Source organism: Schistocerca serialis, chromosome 3, assembly GCF_023864345.2.
Source record: "Schistocerca serialis cubense isolate TAMUIC-IGC-003099 chromosome 3, iqSchSeri2.2, whole genome shotgun sequence".
In the NCBI taxonomy this organism is placed as follows: Eukaryota; Metazoa; Arthropoda; class Insecta; order Orthoptera; family Acrididae; genus Schistocerca; species Schistocerca serialis.
Window position 1 is genome coordinate 635,223,437 of NC_064640.1, and position 16,066 is coordinate 635,239,502.

General features: G+C 39.3%; 1 protein-coding gene across 1 annotated transcript in view; it reads left to right on the forward strand.

The window, feature by feature from the left end:
* LOC126470518 (uncharacterized) overlaps positions 1 to 16,066 on the forward strand; it is a 230,451-nt gene that overhangs the window by 203,682 nt on the left and 10,703 nt on the right. The window contains exon 4 of the mRNA XM_050098429.1: positions 13,806 to 14,152. Coding sequence (XP_049954386.1) covers positions 13,806 to 14,152 — 347 coding nt within the window. The remainder of the gene's footprint in view (positions 1 to 13,805; positions 14,153 to 16,066) is intronic.

A 16,066-nucleotide genomic window follows, 5' to 3' on the forward strand; every position in this document is an offset into this window, starting at 1 on the left:
AAACCAAAACATCTTGAGAAAGGTTGTGATGGTGATTTTTGTTTGTTATTATTTATATATGGACACCGTTGCATTAACTTGAATTGGCAACTTGTGGTTTATCTGTTGTTTTCCACCTTTTTCACTGTTTGTTTCCACTTGAAAATGTAATTTTACAGAATGACAAGAGGCTGCTTGTCACACAAAAGAATAGCATAGATATGACTGAAAGTTGAAGTAGAAGCGTGTGACCATTATAGTCACTGTGATGAAAATGGCTTTAAAATAGATGGTTGGTCCCAAAGTAATAGACAAAGGATGTTTCTGGACCCATTTATTATTCATTACCCGTTTTGGGCTCACCCTATCTTCAGATGACTTGAAGAGCTGTTAGAGTATTGTGGCTGTTGCTTCCTGCGATGAGCCTATTAAGTTTCCACCAGTGCCTATGGCAGATAGCTTCTTGCTCCCAGCTCAAATATTTGAGCACTGTTAAAATCAAATGGTGAAAAAAATGAACAAAGCTGATCATGAACAACATTTGCAGAATTACTCGCTAAAGACATAGGCATTGGCATTGGCAGGAACTGAATAGGCTCATCGCAGGAAGCAACAGCTGCAGTAGGCTACAATAACTGCTTACCATGTCATCGGAAGATGGGCAGATCCCAGAACAATGAATAATAAAAGGGTTCAGAAACATCCTGTGACTATTATTTTGCAACCAACCAAAATGTCTTAAAGCCATTTTCAACAGAGGAATGATTTACATTTTTTTGTACATTTGCTTTCAGTGACCTGCCATGGATTTAATTTTAAACAATAGACTTCCAGTACACTACGTACTTGTCATATGAAATTTTTTTCCCACTTCACACTACGCTCTCCCTGTCAAATCCCTCCTGCAGCTTGCAGTAGAATAAAATGGAATGCTTTTCATTTCTCGTACAAAGCCAGTATCCACAACCTGTTTGTTCATTTTCACATTAAACCAATACAGAGCTGTGTTCAAGGACTTGACACAACTCAGTCGCTTGGCAAAATAAAACATCTTTTAGTGTTTGAATGACTTACTTACCGTATTCATTTTTTTCCTTGTTGTTCATGGTAGTTCGTGAATACATCAATCCACGTTCCTTATGTTCGAATTCTGTCCTTGTAATTTTTTAGAGCTTTGTTCCACAAAACAGGGCACTCTTCCATTTAAGAAATTAATTGCTCAGCGTGTATTTCCTAAGCCATGTATAGGCCCACGATAAGAAGTTGCGAAAACAAAAAGAAAAGCAAATAACAGTAGAACAGATTAACTGATGGACACACTGTTGTTGCCTTGGAGACTAGCGTGCTGTGCCTAAAGCCTAGATTACATGACAAACACTAGGTTGCAGGTAACTGTGCTACTGGCCACTGCGCATGTGTGCCGCACGTTTGTGCAACTCGTTGGTGAAACTAAACACTTTCGGCGTGTTCCACTTTGGCAACACTAGTTGCATGAGTTTTGAGGTTATGTGTGTTCGTAGAGTGTAGACAAACTGAAATATGGAGTGATGAATAGAGAATAATGTTCGGTCTTTGGATATATATGCTTGCATAGGTGTTTGTGGGATTTCAGTGATGTTGATTACAAAAATAAGCAACATATTGCTGCTGCTGAGACCGTCATGTGCAATCATAACATAGATGGTTTGACAATGTCTGAGCTGCACTTCAAAATTTATTGAGTTAGGAGCACATATACAACTGAATTAAGAAAAACACAAGCAAGTCTAATTCTAGCTGTGTGCAATGCTCTCATCTACAAGACTAAAATCACATCATTCGAGTTGGACAACTCTTTGTTAAGTAATATTGTTGACAGGAGGGAATGCTGTACAGATTCAAGAAGCTGCATTCTTTGTTCAATATTAATCTATTTAAAACCTCGCTGCAGTGCTCCACATTCAAATATGTTAGAATTTTGAAATATTGATACTGTAAAGATCTCTCTTCAAGAGAGTAGTTTGCAAACCATTCTCTTCTTAATGCGGCCTGCTTCAAGTAATTATTGTTGCTAATGTTAATAATTATGACTGTTAACGATAATAATTATTGGTGTTAATGAAATAGCGTCATCACCAACTAAAACCATATCTTATAGCATGCCGAGTGTTCTTGATTGTAATGCACGCAATATGATATGTAATTTCAGTTCTGGCAACAGTGCTCATGCATTACAGTGCCTTTATTCCTTATCACATAATTAACTCTATTTAGAAGAAACGTGAACAGTTCTTGTGACATTATAAGATAATTAAAAGAACTTCTCGGATCATCCGTTATAAATTATTTCAGCAAGTATGCTGAGCAACCGAGTTGACGTCTTTTCTTCATCCAGTCACGAATCGAAACATGTTTCTTATTTTTTCTCTTATGTAGCTATTCTACACATCAAGCTTTAAATTCATCAAAACTTTCATTTCAGACACAACTCAGGGACCCACAAAACGACGAAACTGAAGTGTATACTGGTGTCGGCGTGTCTGCAGTCATATATGAAACCACTTGCATGCAACTCATTGCATGCAACAAGTAGTGCATGAAGATATAAAGATAAAAAACTGGAGTATTTTGCTTAGTTTTACTCCATTGTATCATACAGTATCATTTTTTTGGGTAAATTCACAAACCGAGAGAAAGTACTTAGAGTGTGAAAGCAAGTAATCAGACTCACCTGTGGTGTAAATTCAGAAATGAGTAGTACACTTAGGTGTTCTAAATGTGTTTGTTATATTTTCAGACAGGTTCCACCCCTATGAAAAGCCCCTCATTTTTGAATGTATGGAAGAAAAATAAATCTAATCTGAACTAAACAATTTATTTTTTTCATGGTAGATAATACACAAATATAATCACAATAAAATTTAAAGAAATTGTATATACACTGACGGAAAAGAAATCGCAACACCAAGAAGGAGTTGTGTGACAGAAACGAAAGTTGGTGGAGGTGTTTCTACATCTGAAAAATGACGTCTATTCAAATTTCGCACCTGTCGCATAAGAGCGGCGCTAGTAACGCCACTAACAGGATGCAAATCAAGTTTGCTTCAAATACATGCTGTAACAGTTGTGAACCTTACCTACTTTTGAGACTGGACGTGATGAGTTGACATTAGTCAACAATGCCTTTAAGGCAGCAGAAAAACCATTATCAGCGTCTCACTGAGTTTGAAAGAGATCGTGTAATGGGACTATGGGAAGCTGGATGTTCCTTCTGCAACACTGCAGAAAGATTTGGCAGGAATGTAGCCACTGCACATGACAGCTGGCAGCAATTGTCACAAGAACATACGGCTGCAAGAAGGCCTGGCTCTGGATGGCCATGAGGCACTACCGAGAGCGAAGACCATCGTGTTCGGCATATGCTACTGGCGGTTTGTACTGCATCTGCAAAAGAAATTTCAGCAGCAGTTGGCACCATAGTGATGCAACGAATGAGCCAGATCACTTGTAGCGTGCGTTCCACTGACCTCAAACCAACGCCATTTGCGACTTCAGTGGTGTCAAGCGAGAGCCACTGGAGAGTAGGGTGAAGGTCTGTTGTGTTTTCCGATGAAAGCTGGTTCTGACACTTTGCCAGGGATGACCATGTGTTATTTCGGAGGAGGCCAGTTGAGGACCTGCAAGCAACCTGTCTGCATGCATACTGGACCTACACCTGGAGTTACGGTATGTGGTGTGATATCGTATGACAGCAGAGCACTCTCGTGGTTATTCCATGCGCCCTGACTGCAAATTGGTATGTCAATTGGTGATTCGATATGTTGTGCTGCCATTCATGAACAGCATTCCAGGGCATATTTTCCAATGCTGTTGTAACTAAACATGGCCTGCTACATGGTGTCAACATGTTGCCTTGGCCAGCTCCATCACCAGATCAGTCTCCAATCAACCACATATGGGTCATCATCGGATGACAACTCCAGTGTCATCCACTAACAGAATTAACTGTCCCTGTACTGACTGACAGAGTGCAACAGGCATGGAGCTGCATCCAGAAGCTATCATCTGGCATCTGTCCAACACAACACATGAATGTTTTCATGCTTGAATTCAACATTTCGACTGTTACCTTATCTCACACTTAAATTAACCCGTGATCATGCAATGTTAATCACTTAACTATTTCACCGAGACAAATGTATTCCCTAAATTACATTACTCTACATTAATTTTTTTGTATGTTGCAATTTTTTCCCATCGGTGTATATATTATGTGTATCCTACAATTACTTGTTTACATCTACAGTTTGAAGTTGTGGAAAACGTGCTTCGATCATTTATTTACACAGTCCCCACCGGTATTATGTTTGACAGTATGAACAACTATTGCTAACTCACTCACAAACTTTTTAATGTCCATGCAGCCATTAACAAAATATCAACAGTACTTCACAGGATTAATATGTATGGCATTGTTCGCTGACGATATATATGGGAGGAACAGACGATCAACCTGCAAACCGGGAGGATGAAAGAATGCTGTTATACGACAGATCCCGGGGAATGCGAGAGCATAGGCCACACTACCACCATTCTTGTTTATAAAAGCTTGGGAAATTAGTGGTAAGGTCTTATGAGACCAAACTGCTGAGTTCATCGGTCCCTAAGCTTATGCACTATTTAATATAACTTAAACTGACTTACGCTAAGGACGACACACACCCATGCCCTAGGGAGGACTTGAACCTCCAACAGGGGGAACCGTGCAGCTCATGACAAGGCGTCTCACACCACATGGCTACCCCGTGCAACCTGTTGTTTGTATTTAGATCATGTAGGGGGGACGGTACCACTGACGAAACACACTATCCATTGCAAACTGGTGGACACTTCCGCTCACCACATTAGAATATGCGATGCTACAGGCTATCTGTTTTCAGTTTAAGGTTTGTAAATCAAGTGGACGTGCTAGATAAATAGTGTATTTTGTAATGCTTTATAAATTATGAATGCTTTATAAATTATGAAAATATAGATGCTCCATCCGAACAGGCCTCGGAAGACCCAATGATTCTGACCGACCGCTGTGTCATCTTCAGTTGATAGGCAGCACTTGAGCATGTGGTCAGCTCATCATTTGTCTGGCCTTTTCCAGTTTTCATGACCAGAACCGCTACTTCTCAGTCAAGTAGTTCCTCAATTGGTCCCACAAGGGCTGAGTCCACCCCGCTCGCTAACAGCACTCGGCAGACTCTGTCACCCATCCAAGTGCTAGCTAGCCAAGCCCGACAGCGGTTAACTTCAGAGCTCTGACAGGAACCACTGTTACCACTGCGGCAAGGCCACTGACAAAAAATAATTAGTTTATTACAAAATTAAGATATTACATTACCACGTGTAAATACAAATCCAACTTGTTAATCATACGCTTTCTTCAAAATCCATTGAGAAATGTTACAGAACTAAAATGTCAAAAAAATGGTTCAAATGGCACTAAGCACTATGGGACATAACATCTGGGGTCATCAGTCTCCTAGACTTAGAACTGCTTAAACCTAATTAACCTAAGGACATCACACACATCCATGCCCCTACGCAGGATTCGAACCTGCGACCGTAGCAGCAGCGCAGTTCCGGGCTGAAGTGTCTAGAACCGCTCGGCTACCGTGGCTAGCTGAACTAAAATGTCACCCAAAATGAAAAGTATGGGTAACAATATTCTTTTTGCCCTACCATAGGACACTTACAATTAGTATAAAGGTGCTACATACATGTATAAATATATCAATAGTGTATAAAATTTGTTTTTTTAACTGTGTGGATGTCAATATGAAAAAAAGTTGTCTTTGTTATATCCGTGACTTAACCTCCATAACGTAGAAATATTCTGCGAAATATTTGTATATTATATTTATCTTATATTTGTCACTACAAATTGTAAACTTTCTATCTTTTCTTGCACTTAACACGTGACATTTCATATATATGCATACATTGAAATGGGAGAATGGGAGATTATAACTTAAATGAAATCACTCTTTTTTATAAACTATAAATAAGTCATTGTATCTATAACCACAGATATCATTTCTAAATAATTTGTGAATGAAACATGTGTCATTAACATGCTTATAGTTTGCACTAGTTTCAGAGACGGCTGCCCCCATCTCAGAGTTGCGTCCTGTCTGTAACATGGAATCTTTATTTAAAAATTGCTGCTGTTTTTTGTTGATGGCAGGTTTTATTTCTGTACGTAAGACTTACAATAATATGGTCCATCTCCACCAGCCACACGTATTAACAATAAAGTTGATACATCATCCTCGTATCAAGCAGGCATAGTGAAGAACATTTAACACCAATCCGACAAACATTTAACACCAATCCAATAAAATGTGCACTCCTAAAGTACTATTTCCAAATCTTTCATTTGATCCCCAAACGAATGTTTCTACTTCCTTTTTATTTTATTTTTTTTTTTCTGCACGTGGCGGATGACGATAAAACTTTTCAGCCTTACGGTGCTAAAATATCTACCGTTCAAAGGTTAAAATAACGTGATTCAAATACAGCGAGAATTATTCCCTTAAATGATTGTTCTGTGTGTTTATTATTGGGAATAATCCTCCCACCCACACGAATCATGGACCTTGTCATGGTGGGGTGGCAGATATCAAGGATTAGTATTACTGGAAGGAAGTGTGATGGTAACTGTTATAGAGGGAGACCAAGAGATGACTGCAGTAAGTAGGTTCAATATGATGTAGGTTGCAGTAGTTATTTGGAGATGAAGCAGCTTGCACAACAGGATAGAGCAGCATTCATCAGACCAGTCTTTGGACTGAAGCTAACAACAACAATGGGTAGAAAAGAATTCAGTCTTCATCAGATATCCGTTTCTGTTTCACTCATGAAACACTCCTATTAGAGAGGAGAACACAACAATAAAACTTTTACGTGAAGACAGAAAGAAAAAGGCGTGTGTCACAAACGGCGGTCATCGTGATTCTCCAGGCTTGTCAGTGACGTTGTGCAATGCTGTGGTGGGAGCGCTAGGTGGCCAGAAACTTGCAGGAGATGGCTGCAGATCATTTTGTAGATCTCGTTGGCCCTCTTTCAGTGGCAGTCTCTACTGTGAGGGGCTGGCTGCATGCCACTGCCATCTGGCGATGCACTTCTACCCTACCCAAGCCCAGCCGAGAGTAGAATCCTCATTTTATAACTTCTGATATCTTCCTAGGCATGAGTGTGCACTTTCTGTCCTCATTAGTAAACCTTAAAACAAAATAAAAATACCAAACAACACATACATAATCTTCTTGACACATACGAATATTGCATGGAATCTGACTTCTGTACAAATTTTGTGCTATAATGTGGTCACTGCAAATAAGTGCTGTAAAAATTATTTTATTTATTTTGTTATTTGATGATGTGCCTGCAATAACATAAGAATTATCATATTCACTCAAATGTAGTGAACATTTAATAATTGGTGACAGCTTTTATATCCTTTTAAATGTAGATATCCTTGAGATTTTTTTTGATAGATTCCACATTCACAAAGGCAATTTCATTTGGGATCTGTGGAAGGTATATTAGCATATCTGTTATTGTGCTGTAAATATTTATCGTGTATTCTTGTTTTCTAACATGTTCTACATCACAGGGGATCTCCTGTCTATGGATCAGTTGGAACGAAAAGGTCATCAAATTTAATCTAAACAAAGAAAAGCTGCTAAAATACCTAGCACATATTTAACCATGTATTTTATAGATAGTCTTTCTTACAAAATTGCCAATATCTCTACACGCTCAAACATTAGAATAAGGTTTTATACAAATGATGCAGTTTTTTTTACCAAGAGCGGTCCTATTGAAGATGGTATGCCCTTGCTTTCTTTTGAACTTTGAACTAATTTATTCAACCGGTTATAGAGAACATACTTTAATGTATGGTAGACTCCAAGTCTTGTTGCAACTTGGTATTTTGCACATACACAAAAATGGTAACTAGGTAAAAGAAGTAAGAAGTGACAGAAAAAAATCTTAGGACCGACCAATACTTGAACAATGTTCCTTTAAATTTGTAGTTTGACACCCACGTAGCCACCAAGTCACACAGAATAGACAACTACAAACCTTTCCTCATGAAGTCTGGAATATATGGGCTAAAAAGTGAAGTCTGTCCAAAATTTTACATGAGCCAAACAAGCAGAATCACTAAAATGAGATTTAAAGAGCACCTTGAAGCACTTCGCTAGAACAGCGTAAGTAAGTCCATGTTTGCTGCTCAAATTGCTAAGGAGAGACAGTCTGGCAGTCCAAAGAAGCAGCATGTGTGACTGTACCCCATGCAAAATGAGCTGTGGCATTGTTGTGGAATAAAAGCACCTCCTTGGATATCTTCTCACTATAATTCGTTTTGGAAACTTCCTGTAACTTTTTCAGGAGGTCTTGGTTGTTGGTTTCTGTGATGGCTTACCCCTTACAATAGTAATCTGTTAGCACCATACTGTGGCAGTCCCTAAAAATCTCATCATCAACTTGTACAGTGCTTTGCCTTTTCCACTAATAGTGAATCCCTGTGCTTCCATTGCTTGCTTTGCTCATTTGTGTCTGCATCATAGTGATACACCAAGCACTCGTCCTTGGTGATTAGGTTGCTAAACTAGATATTTGGATTGATGTGACACAGATGCCCACCTTTGTAGCTGAATTTGCTAATGCACAACTGCTTGTCACACTCAGCTAGGAGGTCAGTAAATTTGAATCCTGATGGTGGACAATACTTTCACTGTCAGTATTTGGCTGCCTCAAAGTCCCTAATTATCAGTCTTTACATCAATGTCCTGGATTAAATTCCAAACCTCTCCACAGTGTCTCACGAATTGAGGGCATGTGACACTATTGATGGTGATTCATCCATCAGATGGGATTGTTTAGTTTGGTGGCATCCTTAATGCTGTTTGCAACTAATAGGCTATCTGCCAGCATCAGGTTTCCCTCTCTCTCTTCTCTCATCAACATAACAGAACACAAACATAACAGAACACAAACATAACCTCATCTCCGAAAATACACTTTTGACCCAAGTCTCACATATTCACAAGGAAAGGAGCCATTGTACATGGTGAAATAACACCCTTTCTGCTAGGGATCTGAACCCATCCTGTTGGATTTCCCAGCCAACAGCACCATATGACATTTACATTTTTACCTGACACAAATGTGACATTTCCACTGCTGCATTAGTTTGATGGGCTTGTTTATTTATGTGAGCAGCTGCAACACCCAGAAAAGCAAATATAACTTTACGATGCACACATAAGAAAAAGTTTTGTATCACCCCGGTTCCCAGAACTCCTGAAGATAGACATTGACTGTGGATATTCTATCACAGACACAGTCCCTTTGAATGTTCAGAGATGCCACTAAGCCTGCCCAAAGATGTAAGCAACCATGCATGAGCAGTGCCTATTAGATGGAGGAGGTCCGATAGCTAATCAGTTCCAGTCATTCCACCAGGAAGGAGGAGGTACATGGCTCATGTTTTCTGTAGTTCAACCATGCCTAGATGGTCAGTACAGCAGTTTGATCACATCTGCATTGTCACTTTGTGTCAGGAAGGGCTCTCAGGTGTTTCAGACTGAACCAAAGCAATGGTTTTTGGACATGGAGGAGATACAGAGAGACAGGAAATGTCAATGACATGCCTCACTCAGGCCGCCCAAGGGCTACTACTGCAGTGGATGACCGCTACCTACAGATTATGGCACAGAGGAACCCTGACAGCAATGACACCATGTTGAATAATGCTTTTCATGCAGCCACTGACATCTTGTTATGATGCAAAGTGTGCATAATAGGCTACATGATGCGCGACTTCACTCCCAATGTCCACGGTGAGGTCCATCTTTGCAATGACACCTTGCAGCACGTTACAGTTGGGCCCACAACATTCTGAATGGACCGCTCAAGATTGGCATCATGTTCCCTTCACTGATGAGTGTCGCATATGCCTTCAACCAGACAATCGTCGGAGATGTGTTTGGAGGCATCCCAGTCAGGCTGAATGCCTTAGACACACTGTCCAGCGAGTGTAGCAAGGCGGAGGCTCACTACTGTTTTGAGGCGGCATTATATGGGGCCGATGTACACCGCTGGTGGTCATGGAATGTGTCGTAACAGCTGTATGATACTTAAATGCCATCCCCCGACCATTAGTGCAACCATATCGGCAGCATATAGGCGAGGAATTCGTCTTCATGTATGAAAAATCATGCCCCCATCTTGCACATCTTGTGAATGACTTCCTTCAGGGTAACGACATCACTAGACTAGAGTGGCGAGCATGTTCTCCAGACATGAACCCTATCGAACATGTGTGGGATAGATTGAAAAGGGCTGTTTATGGACAACATGACCGACAAACCACTCTGAGGAATCTGCGCCGAATCGCCACTGAGCAGTGGGACAATCTGGACCAACAGTGCCTTGATGAACTTGTGGATAATATGCCATGACAAATACAGGCATGCATCAATGCAAAAGGTCATGCTACTGGGTATTAGAGGTACTGGTGTGTACAGCAATCTGGACCACCACCTCTGAAGGTCTCACTGTGTGGTGGTACATGTAATGTGTGGTTTTCGTGAGGAATAAAAAGGGCGGAAATGATGTTTATGTTTATGTCTATCTCAATTTTCTGTACAGGTTCCGCAACTCTCAGAACCGAGGTGATGCAAAACTTTTTTTGAAGTGTGTAACTTCTTCTGGACAACTCCTATTATCTACAAATTTCTGTTTAAAAACTGGTAGCCAGTATATAAAAAACTTGAAAGCGACTTGTTTTTATGTATATTTGCATAAGTAGTGCTAGTGAAATAACGTATTCACTGATGTTAACACTAATCATGTATACATATCCTGTAACTGACTGGCACCACATCATTTTGAGAAAAGAATCATTCAAATTATCTATGGAACATATAACTAACTAACCAGTGGATGGCAACATTTATGATGTTGAAAAGGTTGAAAACTATTCTGTGACTGAATTTCACTTTTTCCAGTATCAATTTGGGTGTGATATGCTGTCTGGTTGCACTAGAGTCTACACTTCTCTTATGATTCCTGATTCTTTACAGACAGGTGGTCTGATATGACATTTTTTGTCATTCAGATTAGTCTAACACTCTGACCACACTGGAAGCATCCAAACCACCTAACATCTCTGCCATACGATGCTCTGTTGACATTGTACACTTCCATAAATGTAGCATGGACTGATGTAGCACTGATCCCCTTCAAATTCAGAAAATTAATTACTGCAGTATACTTGTCTCTATCAACGGGCTACACCATTTTGTTTTGGGCCTTCTAGCTGGGTGATACAGTTCTGAGGCACAGGGATACCAGTGTGTACCAGGACTGAAAAAATGTATCTGTCAACACACACACAATTAATTGTGTAATTTTTTTTTTCAGTGTGATAATTAAAAGTTTATGACTACTCTTCTTAAGCTAAGGGCTGGTCACTGCTGCTACTTCACTATAATCATAAGCTCTGAGCATGCTTCAGTGGTCCCTATTATGTATGTTGGAGGAATGTGTGTGGCAGAGATCTTGGACCTTAGCTTAACAGCATGGAATGTGTTGATAACATGATTTTAAAAAAATAGAAGTAAACCCAATCTCGTAATATGCAATGTGCCAGTGTGGTATATTTCTGTTGAGGCAAAACAGACATTAATGATTGAATTCTGGGCAATAGACATCAGTTGTATTATAGTTGCTCAGATAATGCAGGGCTCAGTATGGATCAACTTGTATTTCCCATGAATATCAGTGATCTGGTAAAACATCAAAGCTCTGACATTCCTGATGCCAGAAAAAGATCCTGCAAGAACAGGACCAATGCAATTGAAGAGAAACATTCAATATGATAGAAGTGCAGCCCTTCCCCAAATTGCTGCAAATTTCAATTTTGGCCCATCAGCAAGTGTCAGTGTGTGAACCATTCAATGAAACATCATCGATATGGGCTTTAGGAGTTGAAGGCCCACTGGTGTACCCTTGATGACTTCAAGTCACAAGCTTTACACCTTGCCTGGGGCTGTCAGTACTGGCACTAGACCATTGATAACTGGAAACATGTTGGCTGGTTGGATGAGTCTCGTTTCAAATTGTATCGAGCAAATGGACGTGTACGGACAACCACAGGAATCCATGGACCCTTCATGTCAGCACGGGACTGCTCAAGCTGGTGGAGGCTCTGTAATGGTATGAGGCATGTGCAGTTGGAGTGATATGGGACCCCTGATATATCTATATATAATTCTGACAGTTGACACACACATAAGCATCCTGTCTGATCACCTGCATCCATCCTTGTCCATTGTGAACTTAGGAAATTCCAGTAGGACAATGCAACACCCCACAAGTCCAGAATTGGTACAGAGTGGCTCCAGGAACACTCTTCTGAGCTTAAACGCTTCCGCTGGCCACCAAACTCCCCAGACATGAACATTATTGACCATATCTGTGATGCCTTGCAACATGCTGTTTAGGATAGAGCTCCATCCCCTCACACTGTTATGGATTTATGGACAGTCCTTCAGAATTCATGGTACTACTTCAGACATTAGTTGAATCGATGCCACATTGTGTTGCAGAACTTCAGCATGCTCGTGGTGGCCCTACGCTTTATTAGGCAGGTATACCAGTTTCTTTGGTTTTTCAGTGTAGTTTTATAAGATTAATAATAAAAAACTACCAGTACATACATTGTATATTAAGTAATTTTTAGTCACGCCAAAGGAATGTATCAGTTTTTACTGTTTAGGATCAGAAATATTATGTCTACAAACACGATTAACTTCAGTAGTCATTATGGACTATATGAACAAATTGTAATTTTAGATGTAGATTTCCAGTGTAAACATACAATATATTAGATAACTAGCATAATTTTAATATAGTGTATGCAGATGTTTCAAAGCAAATTGAATCCCTCTATTATTCAGTCATATCTCTGACTACATTGTCTGGATTGATCTTCTGAACAATACACTGTATGAAGTACAGCACTGCACACAATTTTGTAGGGACTGGAGCAGATAAAGCTCCATTGTACTCCATTGGCTATTAAAACTGCAGCACCAGGAATGATAGCAAATAACTAAATTTTTATTTATTGTGCATACATGTTACAAAAGGAAGAATACTTCATTAAATTTGCAGGTGATTTGGGAGAATACAGGGTGCAAAATTTAGTAATCAGAGCTGTCTCCTCTGGCAGGAACAGTGACTCTAACCCATGTGGCCATCAACTTCACTAAACTTAGATGTCATTCCATGCTGGTTCTACTTATCGCTCATCAACCCATGACCAGATGTTTTCAGTGGGTGGGAAATCTGGTGAACTGAATTGCCATGGCAACAACTAAAAACACTCTGTATTGAGATAGGTTAGGATGCCACTGCAGCATGCAGTCTTGTATTATCTCATTTAAAGGTAATGCCATGGGCACCACAAAAGGAGGGCACAGCCACTGGCCTCAGCACATGAAAAATGTAACAGTTGCTGTTTGTGTTATTAGTTATGTGAACTGGAGCTGATTGTGTTGTGGACATTAAGCATTGTGTAGCATTAAGCCAGGTGCTAGGCCCACCTGATGATGACAAATGGTCTGCTCAAAACTTCCACACATCATTATACTCCTGAGACCATCAATTTTATATTCACATGACAGTTGTGTACATAAAGTATGGGCATCACACACACATACATAAAAATCACCATGACCTTTAAATTTTAACATTCATTAATTTTTTTATTACAGGCCAGTGGGATGAAGAATGACATGTCAACATCACAGAGTATGACTGATATGGCTCACATGGATGCCTCAGAAATGTCAGATTCACAGAAGAATGTTGAACCTTTGTTCATGGCAATTGCTGGATTTATTGGGATGGCAGTAATGTACATAGTTTCAGTACTGTTTCTACCAAAATTTGGTTCTCTAAGATCACGTGAAATTGTTGCTCTGAAAAGTGCACCTGATGATCTTTCTGGCTTAACAAAAGTTGTTTTTGAAGCTTTAGACGGCAAGGACTGCAGTGAGAGGATAATATGTGAAATAGGCCAGACCATCCGAAGAATGCAACTGGACAGGAAATCGATAAGGTAATTATAGTTGAGGTTCCAGAAATGCTTAAGTCCAAAACATTTTTGTAATTCATAGGTGAAACTTGGAATATGTTAATAGTTTCAGTGACATTGGTTTCAGTGACTTCCAGAAGTCATCAATCCTCCTCCTTCTCTGTATGTACATACTAGAAATCTGTAAGTGTGTTACAAACAATTTAAAAGACATACACGAAAATTTTAATACTCATGAATATGATAAAATACTAAAGGAAAAGCTTCAGGTCAGTCAGTAAGGACTTCAGTCTACAAAAATTCCATAATTAACAATGGCATACAAATTTACAGTAGTCTTCCACATAGGTAAAAATCATATCATTCATTCATTCTCTTTTTGCAAAACCTTAAGGGCAGTCTGATTAGATCATTGCTTCTATTCAGTAGCAGAATTTTTACAACATTTGTGATACAAGAAGAGACTTGAAACAAGACAGTGCAGCTACTGCAAGTAGAGCAAACTCTTTCGTGCATGAAGCTAAATTCTTTGTATCTACTGAAATAATACTGTATTTTTATTGTGTTGTGTTGCGTTACTGTTTCGTTATGTGCTTGTTCTGTGTCCCACAATCTGGAAAGAAGTTTTGGGTGAATGAATAAGTAAATAAAATAAAGTGTTTTGAGACACCACTGAAGAGCACACAGCATCCAAAGTGACTAAGATTTGGAATTTCTGAACTGAATTAAATAGACGGCACATTCAGAAATCAACAGATAAGAGATTTTTTGAGAGTTTTCAGCTTGGTATGAAACACAGAGAAACAGTTAATTAATTAATGTGGATGTCTTATTATGTTACAGGGGGGGAGGGGGGGGGGGGGGGGTGAGCTGACTACTTTTTGTTTAAGATTTCAGTAGTAGCTTTCACAATCTCAGACTACCTGACTATCCAGTAAGCTAATATATTCCACCAGTAAGCTAATATATTCCACTTTGTCAACATTGTGATGAACTTAAGTGAGAGGTAATGAAATAGATTTCTTCTGTAACTGATTGAAGTTATCTCCAGATGATATAGACTATAACACCATATAAAACAACCTTTTCCCCATTATACCCACTCCATTGCCTTCTTCATAAGTGCTATACAAAGTGTACCAGGAGGAATAATCAGTATTCAGGAATATGACAGGCATGCTCATTTGAAGCAAACAACTTCATATGGACATGTGCCCTATTCTGAGTGGTTTCTGAGATAGAAGACATTTAATGTACATTTGTTTTTGGGGGTCATGGAGGCTGCTACCCTCATTAGCGAATGTACAGAGGCACTCAGACAAGCAGCACATGTTCTTCCAGGAGTGCACAAATGCATTAAAGTTGATGGTGGGATATTTGAACTTTCATCATTATTGTACAACAGCTGTAATGTGACATGCACAATAATGCATGGAAGTGAATGTGTTAAAAATATATATTTTTCAATCAATACTTTGTGAAATGTATATTGTAATGTTTAGACCTACTAACTGTTGTACATTTGTATACCTCAGAATTTACTGAATAATACATAAAGTAAAAAACAATGTACATTAAATGTGTTTTATCTCAAAAAAGAAAAGAAATCATTGGAATAGGGTGTATGTCCACACGAACATTTTTTCTTAAAATGAGTGATCCTGTCATATCCCTGTATATTGACTGTTTCTCCTGGCACACCATGTATAGGGTGTAGTACAGTATGCTTAATTTTTGAGCTTTACCTCACTTTTGAAAAAGTTAGTTTGTATTTGTCATTTCAGTGGCTGAGGGCCCCAGCGGGAATATTACTTTCCAGTATCTAATTTATTTCATTCATTGCTTGCAAAACTGATTAGTAGCTATACGAGTTTCAACTATGTAGTCATTATAAATAGCCCACTGGTCACGCAATATTTAGCATCATGGCTAGGCAGT